The 15,600-nt window shown below is 46.0% G+C and overlaps 1 protein-coding gene across 4 annotated transcripts in view; it reads right to left on the reverse strand.

Annotated features, from left to right (window-relative positions):
* Positions 1-15,600, reverse strand: part of ALS2CL (ALS2 C-terminal like) — a 32,613-nt gene that overhangs the window by 10,726 nt on the left and 6,287 nt on the right. For 3 of the 4 annotated variants that reach the window (XR_005952972.1, XM_041408647.1, XM_041408646.1), the window contains exons 8-17: positions 14,168-14,244; positions 13,554-13,620; positions 12,895-13,091; positions 9,983-10,048; positions 8,808-8,906; positions 7,459-7,617; positions 7,094-7,205; positions 5,386-5,463; positions 2,799-2,923; positions 439-612 (exon numbers count right to left, since the gene is read on the reverse strand). Coding sequence is in view for 3 of the 4 variants with exons in the window: in XM_041408647.1 (XP_041264581.1) it covers positions 439-612; positions 2,799-2,923; positions 5,386-5,463; positions 7,094-7,205; positions 7,459-7,617; positions 8,808-8,906; positions 9,983-10,048; positions 12,895-13,091; positions 13,554-13,620; positions 14,168-14,244 (1,154 nt within the window). In the remaining variant the exon portion in view is untranslated. The remainder of the gene's footprint in view (positions 1-438; positions 613-2,798; positions 2,924-5,385; positions 5,464-7,093; positions 7,206-7,458; positions 7,618-8,807; positions 8,907-9,982; positions 10,049-12,894; positions 13,092-13,553; positions 13,621-14,167; positions 14,245-15,600) is intronic. The other variant, XM_041408649.1, reaches the window with a different exon arrangement.

Raw genomic sequence — 15,600 nt, forward strand, 5'->3', positions numbered from 1 at the left:
AATAATTCCAAGAAATTCATTTTTCATGGATGTGGATTAATCTCAGCAGCAGAAATTCCAGCTGAGGTGGGAAACTCCTGCTCCTTTTTCCCCAGTGGAAACAACTGGAAAATTCTTGGAACTACACAACACTCCTGCGTGGGAATGAGGGTCTGCATTCCCAACAGGAATTCCTGGGATTTCCTCAGGGATTCCTGGGATTTCCTCAGTACCTTCGGCAGAATAGGAATTCCCAGGATTTCTTCTTCATCAGAACAGGAATTCCCATAATTCCCTTAGTAAAAGTTCCCGTTTCTTTGGCAGAACAGGAATTCCTAGGATTCCCACATTGGCAGAACAGACACTCCCAGGATTTCCTCAGGAATTCCTGGGATTTCCTCATTGGCAGAACAGGAATTCCCAGGATTCCCTCAGGAATTCCCGGGATTCCCTCAGTACCTCTGGCAGAACAGATATTCCTGGGATTTCCTCAGCTCCTTGCTGGTTTGGATGTGGAATCCCGTGAAAGATTCCTCCATTTCCTCCTTGCAGCCGGAATGGAGGAATTCCTGGAATTGCTCGAAGATTCCCGTCCATCTCTTCTCCACTGGGAATTCCTTGAGGCCCAGCTGGCTGGAAAGCAACACAGGATTGGGATTTTCCATGGTCTTCCCAAACCCCTCAAAATGGGAATGTTCTCTGGGATTTGATGGAAACACAGGGCTGGGAGACATGGGAACGTTTTCCTGGAGAAATGAAAATTCCAGGGGCTCCAGGAGAGCTGGAGAGAGACTTGGGACAAGTGATAGAGGAACAGGACACAGGGAATGGCTTCCCACTGGAAAAATGGGGATTTAGATGGGATTTTGGGAAGGAAATCCTGACTGGGATGGAATTCCCAGAGCAGCTGTGGCTGCCCCTGGATCCCTGGGAATGTCCAAGCTTGGATCCACGTGGGACAGTGGGAGAATCCATGGAATGGGATCATCCTTAAACTCCATTCCCACCAAAATCATTCCTGGATAATCCTACATGGATTCCATAAATGGGAATTCCTAAATGGGAATTCCATAAAAACCCTTCAAGTCTCTTGTCCTGACCACAAAAATCCTTTAGGGGGAAAAAAAAAATTCCAGATGTGTGGGACAGAAATAATCCAGAATTTTTTAATTCCTGCTCCATGCACTGCTGGATATTCCTAAATATTCCTAATTAAGAGTCTTTATCTTCTGGGAATTCCTGCAGAAAAGCTGGAAAAGAGTTGAGCAACAGCTCCCAGGAGTTGTTCCTGCCTGGATAGCTCAGGGAAAAGGAATTTGTGTCCCACGGATGCTCCACAGGACTGGGAATGTTTTAGAGGGGAAAAAAGATGGAATTGAACTGGGATTTGGGAGGAGAACTGGAATTTGGGAGGAATTTGGGCTGGATGGCATCAAAACATCCATTCCTGCTTCCCAACGGGAATTAATTCCATGAAAATCCCAGGATGGCACTATAACATCCATCCCTGCTTCCCACATGGAATTAATCCCAGTTCCAGGATTTCAGGAAAAGCTTCCCTATGGAATTAACCCCATGAAAATTCCAGGATTTCAGGAGAACATCCATCCCTGCTTCCCTATGGAATTAATTCCATGAAAATCCTAGGATGGCACTAAATATCCATCCCTGCTTCCCTATGGAATTAACTCCATGACAATTCCAGGATTGCAATCCAATATCCTGCTTCCCACACGGAATTAACTCCACGAAAATCCCAGCATGGCACTAAAACATCCACTTCTGCTTCCCATTTGGAATTAATCCCAGACAATCCCAGGAATTCAGGAAAAGCTCCATTCCCTGCTTCCCTATGGAATTAACTCCACGCAAATCCCAGGATTTCAGTCCAACATCCATCCCTGCCTCCCACCACAGTGAACCCCCTGGGCTCCATCCCTCCCTGTCCCATTGCCCACAAATCCACACTGGGATCAATTCCAGGAAATGCCTGTGGGACTGGATCCGGAGCATTCCCAAGGATCCCATCCCAAGGATCCCATTCCTGAGGATCCCCTTCCTGAGGATCCCAAAGAGCCCCTTCCTGAGGACCCCATCCCAAAGACCCTGTTCCCAAGGACCCCGTTCCTCAGGATCCCATCCCAAGGATCCCCTTCCCATGGATCCCATTCCTGAGGATCCCATCCCAAGGATCCCCTTCCCAAGGACCCTGTTCCCAAGGACCCTGTTACCAAGGATCCCATCCCGAGGATCCCCTTCCCGTGGATCCCAAGGATTCCATCCCAAGGATGCCACTCCTGAGGATCCCATTCCTGAGGACCCCATCCCCAAGGACCCCGTAACCCAGGATCCCATCCCAAGGACCCCCTTCCTGAGGATCCCATCCTGAGGACCCCGTTCCCCATGACCCTCTTCCCCAGTATCCCATCTCAAGGATCCCCTTCCCCAGGATCCCAAGGATCCCATCCCAAGGACACCATTCCTGAGGATCCCATCCCGAGGAACCCCTTCCTGTGGTTCCCAAGGACCCCATCCTGAGGCCCCCGTTGCCCAGGACCCCATCCCAAGGAACCCTTCCCAAAGTCCCCGTTCCCCGGGATCCCATCCTGAGGTCCCTGTTCCCCAGGATCCCATCCCGAGGTCCCTGTTGCCCAGGACCCCATCCCGAAGGTCCCATCCCGAGGTCCCTGTTCCCCAGGATCCCATCCCGAGGATCCCATCCTGAGGTCCCCGTTCCCCAGGATCCCATCCCGAGGTCCCCATTCCCCAGGATCCCATCCCGAGGTCCCCGTTGCCCAGGACCCCATCCCGGCTCTCACTCGGAGGCCGCCGGCCGCTCGGGCTCACTGGCCGTGCTGAGCACGCCGTGGGTGCTGAGCCCGCGGCCGCCGCGCGCGCTGAACGTCCCCTCCAGCACGAAGCCGTTGGCCAAGGACAGCTTGCCCTGCGGGAAAAGTTATAAATTAAATTAAAATCACCAGTTCTATTCATTTTTTAATTAAAAAATTACTTAGTTCAATTTCTCTGCATCAATTCTCTGTTCAAATCTCAATCATTATTTAATTCTTTGTTGTTAGATTCTCTATTTGTTATTAAGCTTCCTATTATTATATTCCTTTTTTATTATTAAATTCCCTATCATTAAATTCCCTTATTGTAATTAAATTCTCGTTTATTATTACATTCTGGAGCGCTTTCTCTGCGGAAAAATCTGGAATTATAAATTAAATTTAAAATTTTAATTTAAAAATAACTTATTTCAACTTCTCAACATCAATTCTCCATTCAATTCTCTATTATTATGGAATTCTTTGTTATTAAATTCTCTGTTATTAAGCTCTCTATTAAATTCTCTATCATTAAATTCTCTATCGATTATATAAATTCTCTGTTGATCATTAAATTCTCTATTTATTATATAAATTCACTATTATATAAATTATTTATTTATTATTAAATTCCCAACTATTATATTTTCTGTTTATTATATAAGTTCTCTATCATTAAATTCTCTATTTATTAATAAATTAGTTACTATTAAATTCTCTATTTACTATTAAATTTTCTACTTTTCATTAAATTCTTTATTAAATTCTCTATCATTAAATTCTCTATTTATTACATAAATTCTTTATTATTGACTTGTCTGCTTATTTTTTAATACTTTATTATTAAATTTTCCATCCTTAAATTCTTTATTTATTATATAAATTCTTTATTATTGACTTGTCTGCTTATTTTTTAATACTTTATTATTAAATTTTCCATCCTTAAATTCTTTATTTATTATATAAATTCTTTATTATTTAATTCTCTATTGATTAATAAATTCTTTACTATTAAATAATCTATTAATAAAGTGTCCATTTATTATTAATTCTTTAATTTTAAAGAATTTGCTATAAAATTCTCTATTTATATAATTATTCCACTCTCCATTATTCAATTATCTATTAATTATTAAAATCCCAAAAATGAAATCCAAATCAATATCCCAAATCTGGCTTGGAATCCCAGCCAGAAAAGCAAAAAGCACATTCCAGCTGCAGCCAAATCCCGGATTTCTCTGGATTCACCACAAAATCCAAACAGGAATTTCGGAGGGAAAATATCCCAGCACTGGAATCAAGCCCTCAAAATCCACCCCGGAGATTTCCCAGGGATTCCCAGATTTTCCCATCCTGGGGATTTCCAGATTCCAAGGGAATCTTGGATTCACCACCATTTTCTCAGCATGGAATGTCCTTGGAGGAAGAAGGTGATGACAAATTCTTCCTCTTCCTACCGAAGCTCATTAGCGTTAATTAATGAGCATTAATTGTGCCATCTCCCAGAATTCCTGCCAGGCTGATCCCAGATTTCTGGAAAACTCGTTTTCCCTGCCCTGGGGATTTTCTCAACACTTTGGAGCAGGAATTTCTGTCGGAATCCAACCACAAAAGCTGGGACGTGTCAGGGCAGGGCCTGGATTGCGAAATCCCGAATTTCCGCTGCCTCGGTTACGGCAGCTCCGGGTTCTGCATCATTTCCTGTGGCCCCAAGCCCTGGAATGGTTTTGTTCTAAAAATAAAAAAGGATTTCGGGTGCAGCTGCAAAGGACAGCCAAAAAACCCCAAAAAGAAAACCAATAAAAACTCAAAAAAAAAAACAACCCCACAAAAACTCAATCAAAAATGTCCCATAAAACTCAAAAAAAAACTCACCAAAAAAAGAGAGAAAAAATCCCAAAAACCCAATAAAAAATGTCCCTTAAAACCCAATAAAAATTAAAAAAAAAAAAAAAACAAGAAAAGAAAACCCAAAAAACACAACCAAAAATGTCCCATAAAACTCAATAAAAACCCAACCAAGGAAAAAAAAGACCCAAAAAACCAAAAATCATAAACCCCCCCAAAAAAACCCAAAAACTCAACTAAAAATGTCCAATAAAACAAGAAAAGAAAACCCAAAAAACACAACCAAAAATGTCCCATAAAACTCAATAAAAACCCAACCAAGAAAAAAAAAACCAAACCACCAAAAATCATAAACCCCCAAAAAACCCCAAAAACTCAACTAAAAATGTCCAATAAAACAAATACAAAAACCTCAAAAAATAGGAAAAAAATCCCAAAACTTCAACCAGAAATGTCCCAAAAAACCCAAGAAAAACCCAAGAAAATAAACCCCAGAAGCTCAACCCAAAAAACCCAAACCAACCAAACCTGAAGTAAATGAAACATGAAAATCCCAAATTATTCTCAAAATCCCCAAAAATCTCCAGCTGCAGCTTTCCTTCTGTGCTAAATATTCCAGAAATTCGGAAAACTGAGTTTTTTAGGAAGCTGGGGGAAGCGGAGGAGGAAGGAATAAAGTTGGGAGATGAATCCGTGGGAAATTCCAGGAGGAGAGGGAGGAAATTCCCACCTTTCCAACAAATGTCAGATCTTCCGTGAAGTTCCCTTCGTAGACCGAGTTGTCTTCCAGGAGCAGAATTCCCGAACCCTTGGGACGAAAGGAAAAGTCGGGAATTCGTGGAATGAACTTCTCACCTGGTCCAATTCATCCCAGAAAAATTTATGGGATGCAGATTCCAAGAATTTTTTTTTTTTAAAAGCCAAACATCTCCTTTTAGTGCTTGAGAGAAGCTCTGGACCTGGTCCAATTCATCCCAGAAAAATTTATGGGATGCAGATTCCAAGAATTTTTTTTTTTTTTTAAAGCCAAACATCTCCTTTTAATGCTTGAGAGAAGCTCCGCGGGAAACCCATGGAGAAGGAGGTCAGGAAACTTGGAACAACAAAATTATTCCATGGATTTTCCAAGGAAAAGGAATAGGGTCACAGGGTCAAACTCGTGGTGCTCCTAATCCTAATCCTTGGGTATTTTAGGGAATTCTTTGGGAAATTATTCCAAGAATACAGTGACTGTGTGGAATCCTGGACTTCCCTGTGGGAAAGGGATCCAGAAGGATCAAAATCCAACTCCTGGCACAGGAGGCATCCCAAGAATCCTTGGAAAATCCCAGAGCTCTGGTAGTGTTGGGAATGTGCCCATTCCATGGAAAATTATTCCAGGGAATAATTCCTATCCACGGGGAATTTTCTGCCCACTGGGATTTATTCCATAGTTTAAGCCCAAGGTTTCTTCGTCCCCAAACCAGTTGGGATCACTTCCAGAGCTGGAATATTTTCCTCTGGAATGAAAATGTCCCATAAAGCCCAATAAAGAACCCAAAAAAAGGAGAAAAAAATCCCAAAATCTCCATTAAAATTGTCCCATAAAACCCAATTAAAAACCCCAAAAAAGAGAAAAAAAATCCCCAAACCTCAATCAAAAACGTCTCATAAAACCCAATAAAAACTATTTTTCCCTAATTTGGGAAGTGGGAATGGGGTTGTTGGTTTTTTTTTTAAGGATGGATTTTTTGAGGGTTGGTTTTTTTTAAGGATGTTTTTATACCAATGCCAATTCCCTTTGCTTTCCCCACCAAATTCCCAATGTTCCATGAACTGGAGGGGTGAATTCCCACTGGAAAAGTAAGGACTTCATGATTTTCAGGAAAGATGGAATGTTATGGAATTCTTGGAATGGTTTGGGCTAGAAGGGACCTTCAGGATCCATGGGCAGGGATCTCCCACTGTCCCAGGGTGCTCCAACCTGTCCTTGGACATTCCAGGGATCCAAGGGCTGCCACAAATCTCTGGGAATTCCATCCTAACCCCTCCAATCCAGGAATTCCTTCCCAATATCCCATCAATCCCTCTGAAAGGGGAGAAGAAACAAGACTTAACCAAGACCTTGTTCTTCCAAATCACGATTAAAATCATGGAATATCCTGAAGGCCCCAAAAGGATCCAAATCCAACCCCTGGCCTTGCACAGACATACCAACAATCCCACCCTTTCCTGGAGAGTTTTCCAAAGATTCTTGGAGCTCTGGCAACCTTTGGAATGTGCCCATTCCCTTGGGAATGTCCATCACGAGCACCCTCTGGGGGCAGAACCTTTCCCTGGTCTCCAAACCTCTTTGTCCTCCAGGATGAATTCATTCGGGAATGAAACCTCAATTTCACCCTCGGAAGTGAACTCCCCATCCCAAGGATTTCCAGATTCCATGGAAATCTTGGACTCACCACCATTTTATCTGCATGGAATGTCCTCTGGTAGCAGAGCCCTGACTGGGTCACCACGATGCCTTCTCCGTGTCTGTGGTCATCCAACCACATCCCGATGTACCTCTCACCTCTGGAATGCAAGGAACACCCAAGTGATGGATTTTCCTTGCTTTCCCAGCACTCAATCCATCAGATTTGTCCTGCTCAGGCTGGTTTTTCCTGACACAATGCTCCGGGCTGGTTGTCCCACACAAACTGAGCTCCGGGAATATTTTCCAAGGGATTCAAGCCTTACATCCCCTTCCCTCACCCATCCCAACTCTGCAGGATTTATCCCACCAAACCCAAAGCTGTCCCACACCTCAGATCCATCCCACCTTTACCTCTCCTTGTCTTCCCAGACTCCGTATCCATTCTTTTTGTCGTTTTCCCACTGTCCTGTGTATTTGAAGGGACGCTCAGCCGAGAAGTTCTCCAGGATCCCAAACCCTTGGCGCACGTTGTCCTTGAAGTAGCCCTTGTAGACCAGATCATTCCCATACCTGCAGGAAGAGGGATGGAATTCCAGCCTGGGAATATCTGACAGCTACTCTTGGAGTAGAAAACCAGGGAAGTGAGGAGATCAGGCTCATCTGTCTCAAAATATTCCAAAGATTTGTCCAACGGCGCTAAATTGAATCCTTGTTTGCTGTCGGGAATGTGCGTCACCCAAACCAGACATTCCAGAGCTTCCCAAATTATCCAAGGACTCAACACACAGGCTTGGAGTTGTCCTGGGAGAGGCCACTCAGGCCTTGACCTCTCACCATCCTGGGCACAGGAATCTCTGGTGAATCCAGGCTGGAAAATCGGATCCATAGGAAGGAGGCCAAGCTTGGATCCAGCTCTTTGTGGTGGATCTTTGTGGCGGCCACCAGCCCTTCCCTGGACTGGTCCCTCTGGGAAGAGCAGCTCCAAGTTGAAGGAGCAGAACATCCAGGTTGGAGGACAGGCCTATCCCATAGGCCCATCCCAGTTGGAATGTGGGGTCTGTCCCACTTGGCACGGAGAAATCAGGGACAGGGATGAGCAGGAACTGGGCACAGCCCAGTGTTCCCAGCAGCCAAAGCATCTGGGGTGACCTCGGAGGAGAAAATGGACAGGCCTATCCCATAGGCCCATCCCAGTTGGAATGTGGGGTCTGTCCCACTTGGCACGGAGAAATCAGGGATAGGGATGAGCAGGAACTGGGCACAGCCAGTTCCCGGCAGCCAAAGCATCTGGGGTGACCTCAGAAAAGGAAATTCCAAGGAAATTCCAAGGAAATTCCAAGGAAACCTCAGCCCCTTCCAGGGCCTAAAGGGGATCCAGGAGAGCTGGAAAGGGACTGGGGACAAGGCCTGGAGGGACAGGACACAGGGAAAGGCTTCCACTGCCAGAGGGCAGGGATGGATGGGATATTGGGAAGGAATTCCTGGCTGGGAGGGTGGGGAGGAACTGGGATGGAATTCCCAGGGAAGCTGTGGCTGCCCCTGGATCCCTGGAATGTCCAAGGAAAGGCTGGAGCATCCTTAGACAGTGAGAGGTGTCCCTGCCCACGGAATGGGATCATCCTTAAGCTCCCAAACAATTCTAGAATTCTAAATGCCCACAAAGCATTTCCAGACCAGGCTCCAAAGATTTCAGGGAACATTTCCCACTTTAAATCCCTGGAACCCCCTTTTCCCTGGAACCCGTCCTGGATTTTACTTACTCACAGATTCCATAGCCCTTCATCTTGCCCTGGTACCAGTGGCACTTGTAGCAGTCGTAGCGGTCCTCGGAGCGCCGCGGGACCAGGCAGATCCCAAACCTGCCAGGAGCACATGGAAAAGGTCAGCGTGGAAAAAGTCGTCATGGAAAAGGTCAACATGGAAAAGGGTGACTTCATTGTAGTGGATGAACTTCTACAACCAATTTGAACTTCATGGGATTGATTTTTTTCTGTAAAAAACTTCTCATTTAAATGAGGTCTTAAAGAGATCTAAAAACAACCTTAAGACGCTTTCTGTGAATAAATTCCCATGGGTTTGGGGATCTGGGATCAGATTCCCACTGGATGGAATGTCTGCATGGAAAAGGTCAGCACGGAGAACAGCGCCTCCATTGTAGTGGACAACGTTTAAAAACCAATTTGAATTTCATGGGATTGGGGTTTTTTTCTGTAAAACTCCTCATTTAAGTGAGATTTATAAAAAGATCTAAAAATAACTTTAAGACACTTCCTCGGAATAAATTCCCATGGATTTTGGGATCTGGGATCAGGTTCCAGCTGGATGGAAATGTCTGCATTGAAAACAGCAACTCCATTGTAGCGGATTAAGTTCAAAAACCAAGGATTGTCCAAATTCCCAATCTTTATGTGCCTGGATCAGCCCTAGCTGGGACACTTTTCCCAGGCGCCACTGGACTTTTTCCAAAGGAAAGCTCATCCCTTTGGGAGCTGCACTCCCAGATCCTCATTGTTCCTTCTCCAGAGTTTCTTTCAGTGCTGGTTTTCCCCCTCTTTCTTCTTTCCCCAATTTAGGGTCTGACGTAAATGTTCTGGGATTCCCAACACAAAGTGTTTGGGATATTTCCCCCCACGTTGAAAAATGAGGAATCCTAAAGTCCTATTTCCAATAAAATTGAGATAAATAATACCTGGATTTCGTGGATTGGTTTCTTAAATCGTGAGAAAAAACTCATTCAAGTGAGGTTTTAAAGGGACCTAAAAATAATTTTAAGACACTTCCTGGGAATTAATTCCCATGGATTTTGGGATCTGGGACCAGATTCCAGCCCCTGGGGTCAGTCACTGCCAGTCCCCTCTCTCCAAGTTCCAACCTCTGGCAGGAACCATTCCAGTTTCTTTTCAAAGCAGGGAATATCCCGTTCTCCAAGGCTTACCCGTGCTCCAGGCCCTCCTGGAAATCCCCGACGTGGTTGCGTCCATCGCGCCACTTCAGCGTCCCCCTGGAACCCAAGGAATTCTCTCACAAGGGACATCACAACATTCCCAGATAGAGCAGCACCTACTAAAGTCCAGCCTAAATATTTAGGCCAGATTAGATGGAGTTTGGATCCCAGTGGAAGGTGCAAGCCTTTCCCCACCCTCCCAGCCAGGAATTCTTTCCCAACATTTAATCCAGACCTCCTCTGGGTCGGTCTGCCAGGAGATGGTGCAACACCAAAACCGTGAGGAGGTTGTTTGACTTTCACCGAGGCTGTTGTTTCAAACACCTCCACGAGACTGGCTCTTTTCCAAGTTTTCCAGAGGATTGGTTGGATGTCTTTGAAATGTCAATATTTTAATTTAGATTTAGATTTACATCTCCTTTGGCTTTGTGGATCAGAATAGAAAAGGGGAGCAGCCAAAGGGGATGAGGGAACAGCTGGAGCTGGGCCAGGTTTAGGTTGGATTTTAGGGAAAAGTTCTTCCCCTAGAGGGTGTCGGGCACTGAACATTCCCCAGGGAATGGGCACATTCCCAAGGCTGCTCCAGGAGTTTGGATGGGGTGGGACTGCTGGGATTTGTGCAGGACTTAAACCCTGTGAGCCCTTCCCACTCAAGATATTCCATAATTTCATGTCTGCTCCAGCCACAAGGATGTTTAAGCCACATCTGAGTGGGAGTCTGGCCATCTCCCAGCCCAGGTCACCCAGAATTCCAGGACAGGCACTGGAGAACTCTGGAATTCCAGGACAACCAGTGGAGAATGCTGATGTTTTTGCCAAAGAGCCCAAATTCCCACTCCCACAGCTCTGCTCACGTGCTCCTCCCTCAGAAATCCCAGAGCAGCCACCAAGGCCAGGACGCTGCTCTGGAACCTTCCAGCAACAAAATCACGGCAGAGGAACTCCAGGAGTGAGAAGGGAACTCAAATCCAAGGAACTGAACACCTGAAGTCCCTGAATTCTGCCAGAAATTTCCTGGGATGCCTCACCTGAGTCACTCCATGGGCAGGAGAGGTTTGGATTAATCCCAGTTTTCCAGCCCTAAGGCAGGACAGGAAAAAAATCTGGAGATGGTTTTGAGGGAGTGAAGGTGGGGATGATCCAAAGGTCTCCTGCCCTGAACAGTTCTTTAGTGCTGATCCAGGGCACAGCGCAATCTCTTCCACATGGTTTTGAGGGAGTGAAGGTGGGGATGATCCAAAGGTCTCCTGCCCTAAACAGTTCTTCAGTGCTGATCCAGGCACAGCACAATCTCTTCCACGGAATATTCAGGATTCAGTTTTGGATTTGGGGTTGGAATTGGATTCAAATCCCTTCCAAGCAATTTATATTCTGGATTCTTTCATTATTTTAAGGCTCTCTCAAAGTGAGTCTCTCTCCAACCTTTTTGCTTCCGGAGCAAACTGTGTAAAACTGTAAACGGTGGAAAATAAAATTTCCCAATGTTTTTGTGGCTGAGGAGCTTGGTCATATTCCAGGTTTCTTCCCCAAAAAAACCCCAGTGTTCTCTATCCTGTGTCCAAAAAGTTTTGGATGGGATCTTGGATTTACAGACATTCCCTCACTTAAACTTGGATTTATTGAACTTTTCCCAATGTTCCCATCTGAGCTTCTTTTGGATTTAAGCTCTTCTTAATTCCTGGAATAAAAGTTTGGATGTTCAAGTTTGGATAAAGTTCAAAAAGGTTTTGATAGTGGAGAATAAAACTGTTCTCCCCAAAATTTTTTTTTTGGGGATTTTCCTCATCATGAGGGTGCGATTTTCATAGCCCAGGCTGAGATCTTGATTTTAGGTCAAGCCTAAATCCTAAGTAGAGACACCAGCTCATGCAGCACCTTTAGGGTGATCAACACCACGTTTTTGGGACAGCCTTTAGGATTTAATTCATACACCACAGATGACACATCCACAATAAATCCCAAGTTTTAGGACTCAGGCTTTGCTAAGCCTGCCCTCAAGGCCAGAATTCCCTCTGGGAATGAGCGAGGCAGGAATCAGAGAGCTGGGCCTGGATTCACGTGCACAACCTCATTAAGAATCAAATTCTGACCTTATCCCCACCCTGGAAGTGCCCAAAAAAAGAGCAGACCCATGCTAAGGTGGTTGAGTGACCTTGGAGACCTTTCCCAACCTTCATGGAAATGCCAAATCAGCACTTCCAACCCTATTCCCACTTGGAAAAGAGGCCCAGAAGGTTCCTTACTTGCCATGGGGGTTCCCCAAGACCCACCTGCCCTTACGGGTGGCCCCCCTGAGCCTGCCCAAAAAGGAGCAGCACCTTCATGATCTGGTTGAGTGACCTGGATAAGTTTGGGTTGACCTTGGAGATCTTTCCCAACCTTCATGGAAACTCCAAGCACTTCCAACCTTATTCCCACTTGGAAAAGAGGCCTAAAATGTTCCTTCCCAGAACCACTCACCCTCATAGGTGGTTACTCCGAGCCAGCCCAGAAAAGGAGCAGCCCCTTCTTGAGTGACCAGGAGAAACACTCACCCTCATAGGTGGTTACTCCAAGCCAGCCCAGAAAAGGAGCAGCCCCTTCATGACTGACCTGGAGAAGTTTGGGTTGACCTTGGAGATCTTTCCCAACCTTCACGGAAACTCCAAACCAGCACTTCCAACCTTATTCCCGCTTGGAAAAGGGGCCCGGAAGGTTCCTTACTTGCCATGGGGCTTCCCCCAGAGCTACTTGTCCTCGTAGGTGGCCACTCTGAGCCAGCCCAGGAAAGGAGATTCCCCTTCATGAGTGATCAGGAGAAGTTAGGGTTGACCTTGGCTATTTCTCCCAACCTTCATGGAAACTCCAAACCAGCACTTCCAACCTTATTCCCGCTTGGAAAAGGGCCCCGGAAGGTTCCTTACTTGCCATGGGGCTTCCCCCAGAGCCACTCGCCCTCGTAGGTGGCCCCGCGGAGCCGTCCCTCCATGCGGAAGACGTAGGTGAAGAAGCGGCGGGACGGGGCCTCGCTGCCTTCCCCGCTGCGGCCCCAGAGTGGAAAATCCCGCTTCCCGTTCAGCGCCTGGCGCACGGCCTGCTCCAGCTTCCACCGCCACACGGCCTGCGGGCACGGAAAACAGGGAATGAGCACGCATCCCAGGAAAATCAACTGCAGACAACTTCAGGAAAGCAGTGAGGAACTTGTGGGTTCCCATCAAAGCCCATCTGGAGCTTCCACAAGGGTTCTCCTGGAAGTTAAATGCTGCAGCAAGGCACAACAGCTGTGAGGGAGGAATTTCCACTTGGATGCTAAAAAACAGGGGAAAATTCCACCTGAATATGAAAAAAAAGAAATACAAATTTCAAGCTGATTTGCCTATGGGATAGGCCTGTCCTTCAGGAAAAACAGCAGGAAACCGATGGGTTCCCACCAACATTCCTCACCAGCCATCAACTCTGAGCCACCTCTGGCCATCTAATCTAGGATTTTTTTGGAGAAGGAGCCAAAAATCCCAAGCCATCCTCACCAGAATTATTATCCTGTTTTAAATAATAAAGAGATGGGAAAATCCCAAAGCCTGACCTTCATCTGAGGGTCCTTGGTGGAGAGGATGAACGTCTCTTCCGGGGTTGTGATGCGTAGGCTGTGCCTGGAAGGGGAAAAAAAAAAGATGGAAAACACAATTCCTAGTCCATCAGCTCTTCCCATTCCCCTCCTGGAGATCCTGGTGCTTTCCCAGGTGGTTCTTCTTCAGAGATCTCAAGTTCTCCGGGGCTGGATTACACAATTTTGGGATTCACTGGCAATTAATAGGATGAGAGGGAACGGCTTCAGGTTGTGCCAGAGGAAGGTCAGGTTGGACATCAGCAGGAATTTTTTCATGGGAAATGTGGTCAGGCATTGGAATTGCCCAGGGAGGTTTGGAGTGCCCGTTGCTGGAGGTGTCCAAGGAATCCTGGGCTGGGAACAAGGTGGGGATGGGACACAGGTTGGATTTGATGATCCTGGAGGGATTTTCCAACCTCGAAAATTCTGGGATTTCAATCTGAGCAAATTCCAAGCTGATGAGATCCCATTATCCATATCCCAATGCCACGGCTTGGAAAGGAGATGGGACAAAGCTTTGGATCATTTTCCCATCTACCTGAACATTTTTAGTCCTTTTTTTTAACTCCCAGTGGGAATTTCTCACTCACAATCCTGGAGCCGATTTCTCTCCGCAGTTTTCATCCACCCACACCAGCTTCAGATCAAAACTCTGGAAGCTATTTCCCTGGGAAAAAAATGGGAAAAGATGGTCCTGTGACTGCTGGAAACATCCATGGAATGGCAGAGCTGGAGTGGCAGCACAAATTCCCAACTTTTTGGTCCATCCGTCCCACATTGGGAGGAGAGACCTTGGAAATGGAAAAGCCATCAGAAAAGGAGGGAAGTTCTCATTTGAACACTCCTAAAGCTCTTCCAAAATTCCATAGTCACATCCAGGAGTAAAACATTCCCACGTGACCCTGATCCCCACAGGAATTCCTTCCCTATCACATGGCAACGTTCCCAAATCATTCCAGCCAATATTCCCAGAGATTTGTGGTTGCCCACCCCTGGAAGTATCCAAGGAAGGTTGGACAAGGCTTGGAGCAACCTGGGATGGTGGGAACCATGGAATGGGGTGGGAATGGATCGTCTTTAAGCTCCCTTTCCACCCAATCCATTCTGGGATTTATTTAGGATTTGGACTCCAGGTGGCACCACCAGAAATACCCCCGAAATCCCAAATTTAAGGAGTTACTTTTGGGATCAGCAGCACCCAAACAGAACTCCAATGATTGGAATAAAAGGAAAACCTTAATTTCTCATCTCCTTTCCCTGCCTCAGCTCCAGGTGTTCACACAGAGCTGCTGCCTGGTGGGATGGAGTTTTCCAAGGAATTCCACAGTGTTTTCCCAAATCTGGGAGAACAGAAAAGGGACATCAAAATCCCCAACCAGGTCAATCCCAATTCAGTTGAATTCCCAAACCTCCATAAAGCTCAACAGCAGCAGGTGAAACACAGATGGAAATCATGGATTGAACACAGAGATAATTCCATGGATTTGCCGATCCTGTGTTTCCAGCCCAGCCACCAGCACGATCCAATCTGGAATTCCCTCATGGGAATACATCCCCACACCCCCAAAATTCCCAAATTCGCCCCAAAACCAACTCCAACGTCTGCAGCCGTGGCACAAACATGGAAAATCCTGATTATCCCAATACATGGGAGCTCATGGAATGTCATCCCTGATCCATCAGATCCCTGGCCAAAATTCCCTGTGGAAAAGGGTGTGAACCACTCAAAAGGTGCCTGTGATGACGGATAATCCGCATTTCCTGGGAAAATGTTCTGTGGATCTCCTCTACTCCTTCCCTGATTTCCTTTATTTTCCAGAGCCAACCACACTCAGATGGATCTGAGACAAAGTTTTCCCAACTTTTCCAAAGAGCCAAACTCCGCTGTGTGTTCAACATCAAAAAACTGGAATTTTACCACCATTCCTATGGAAATTCCTGTCACTTCTGCCACTCCATGGGAATTTTAGGTCCATTTATCCGTGCTCCCTTCCCTTCCAGGATCCTCCCTCTGGAGGATCCC

Source organism: Onychostruthus taczanowskii, unplaced genomic scaffold (assembly GCF_017590055.1).
Source record: "Onychostruthus taczanowskii isolate IOZ18803 unplaced genomic scaffold, ASM1759005v1 scaffold3, whole genome shotgun sequence".
NCBI classification, from domain to species: Eukaryota; Metazoa; Chordata; class Aves; order Passeriformes; family Passeridae; genus Onychostruthus; species Onychostruthus taczanowskii.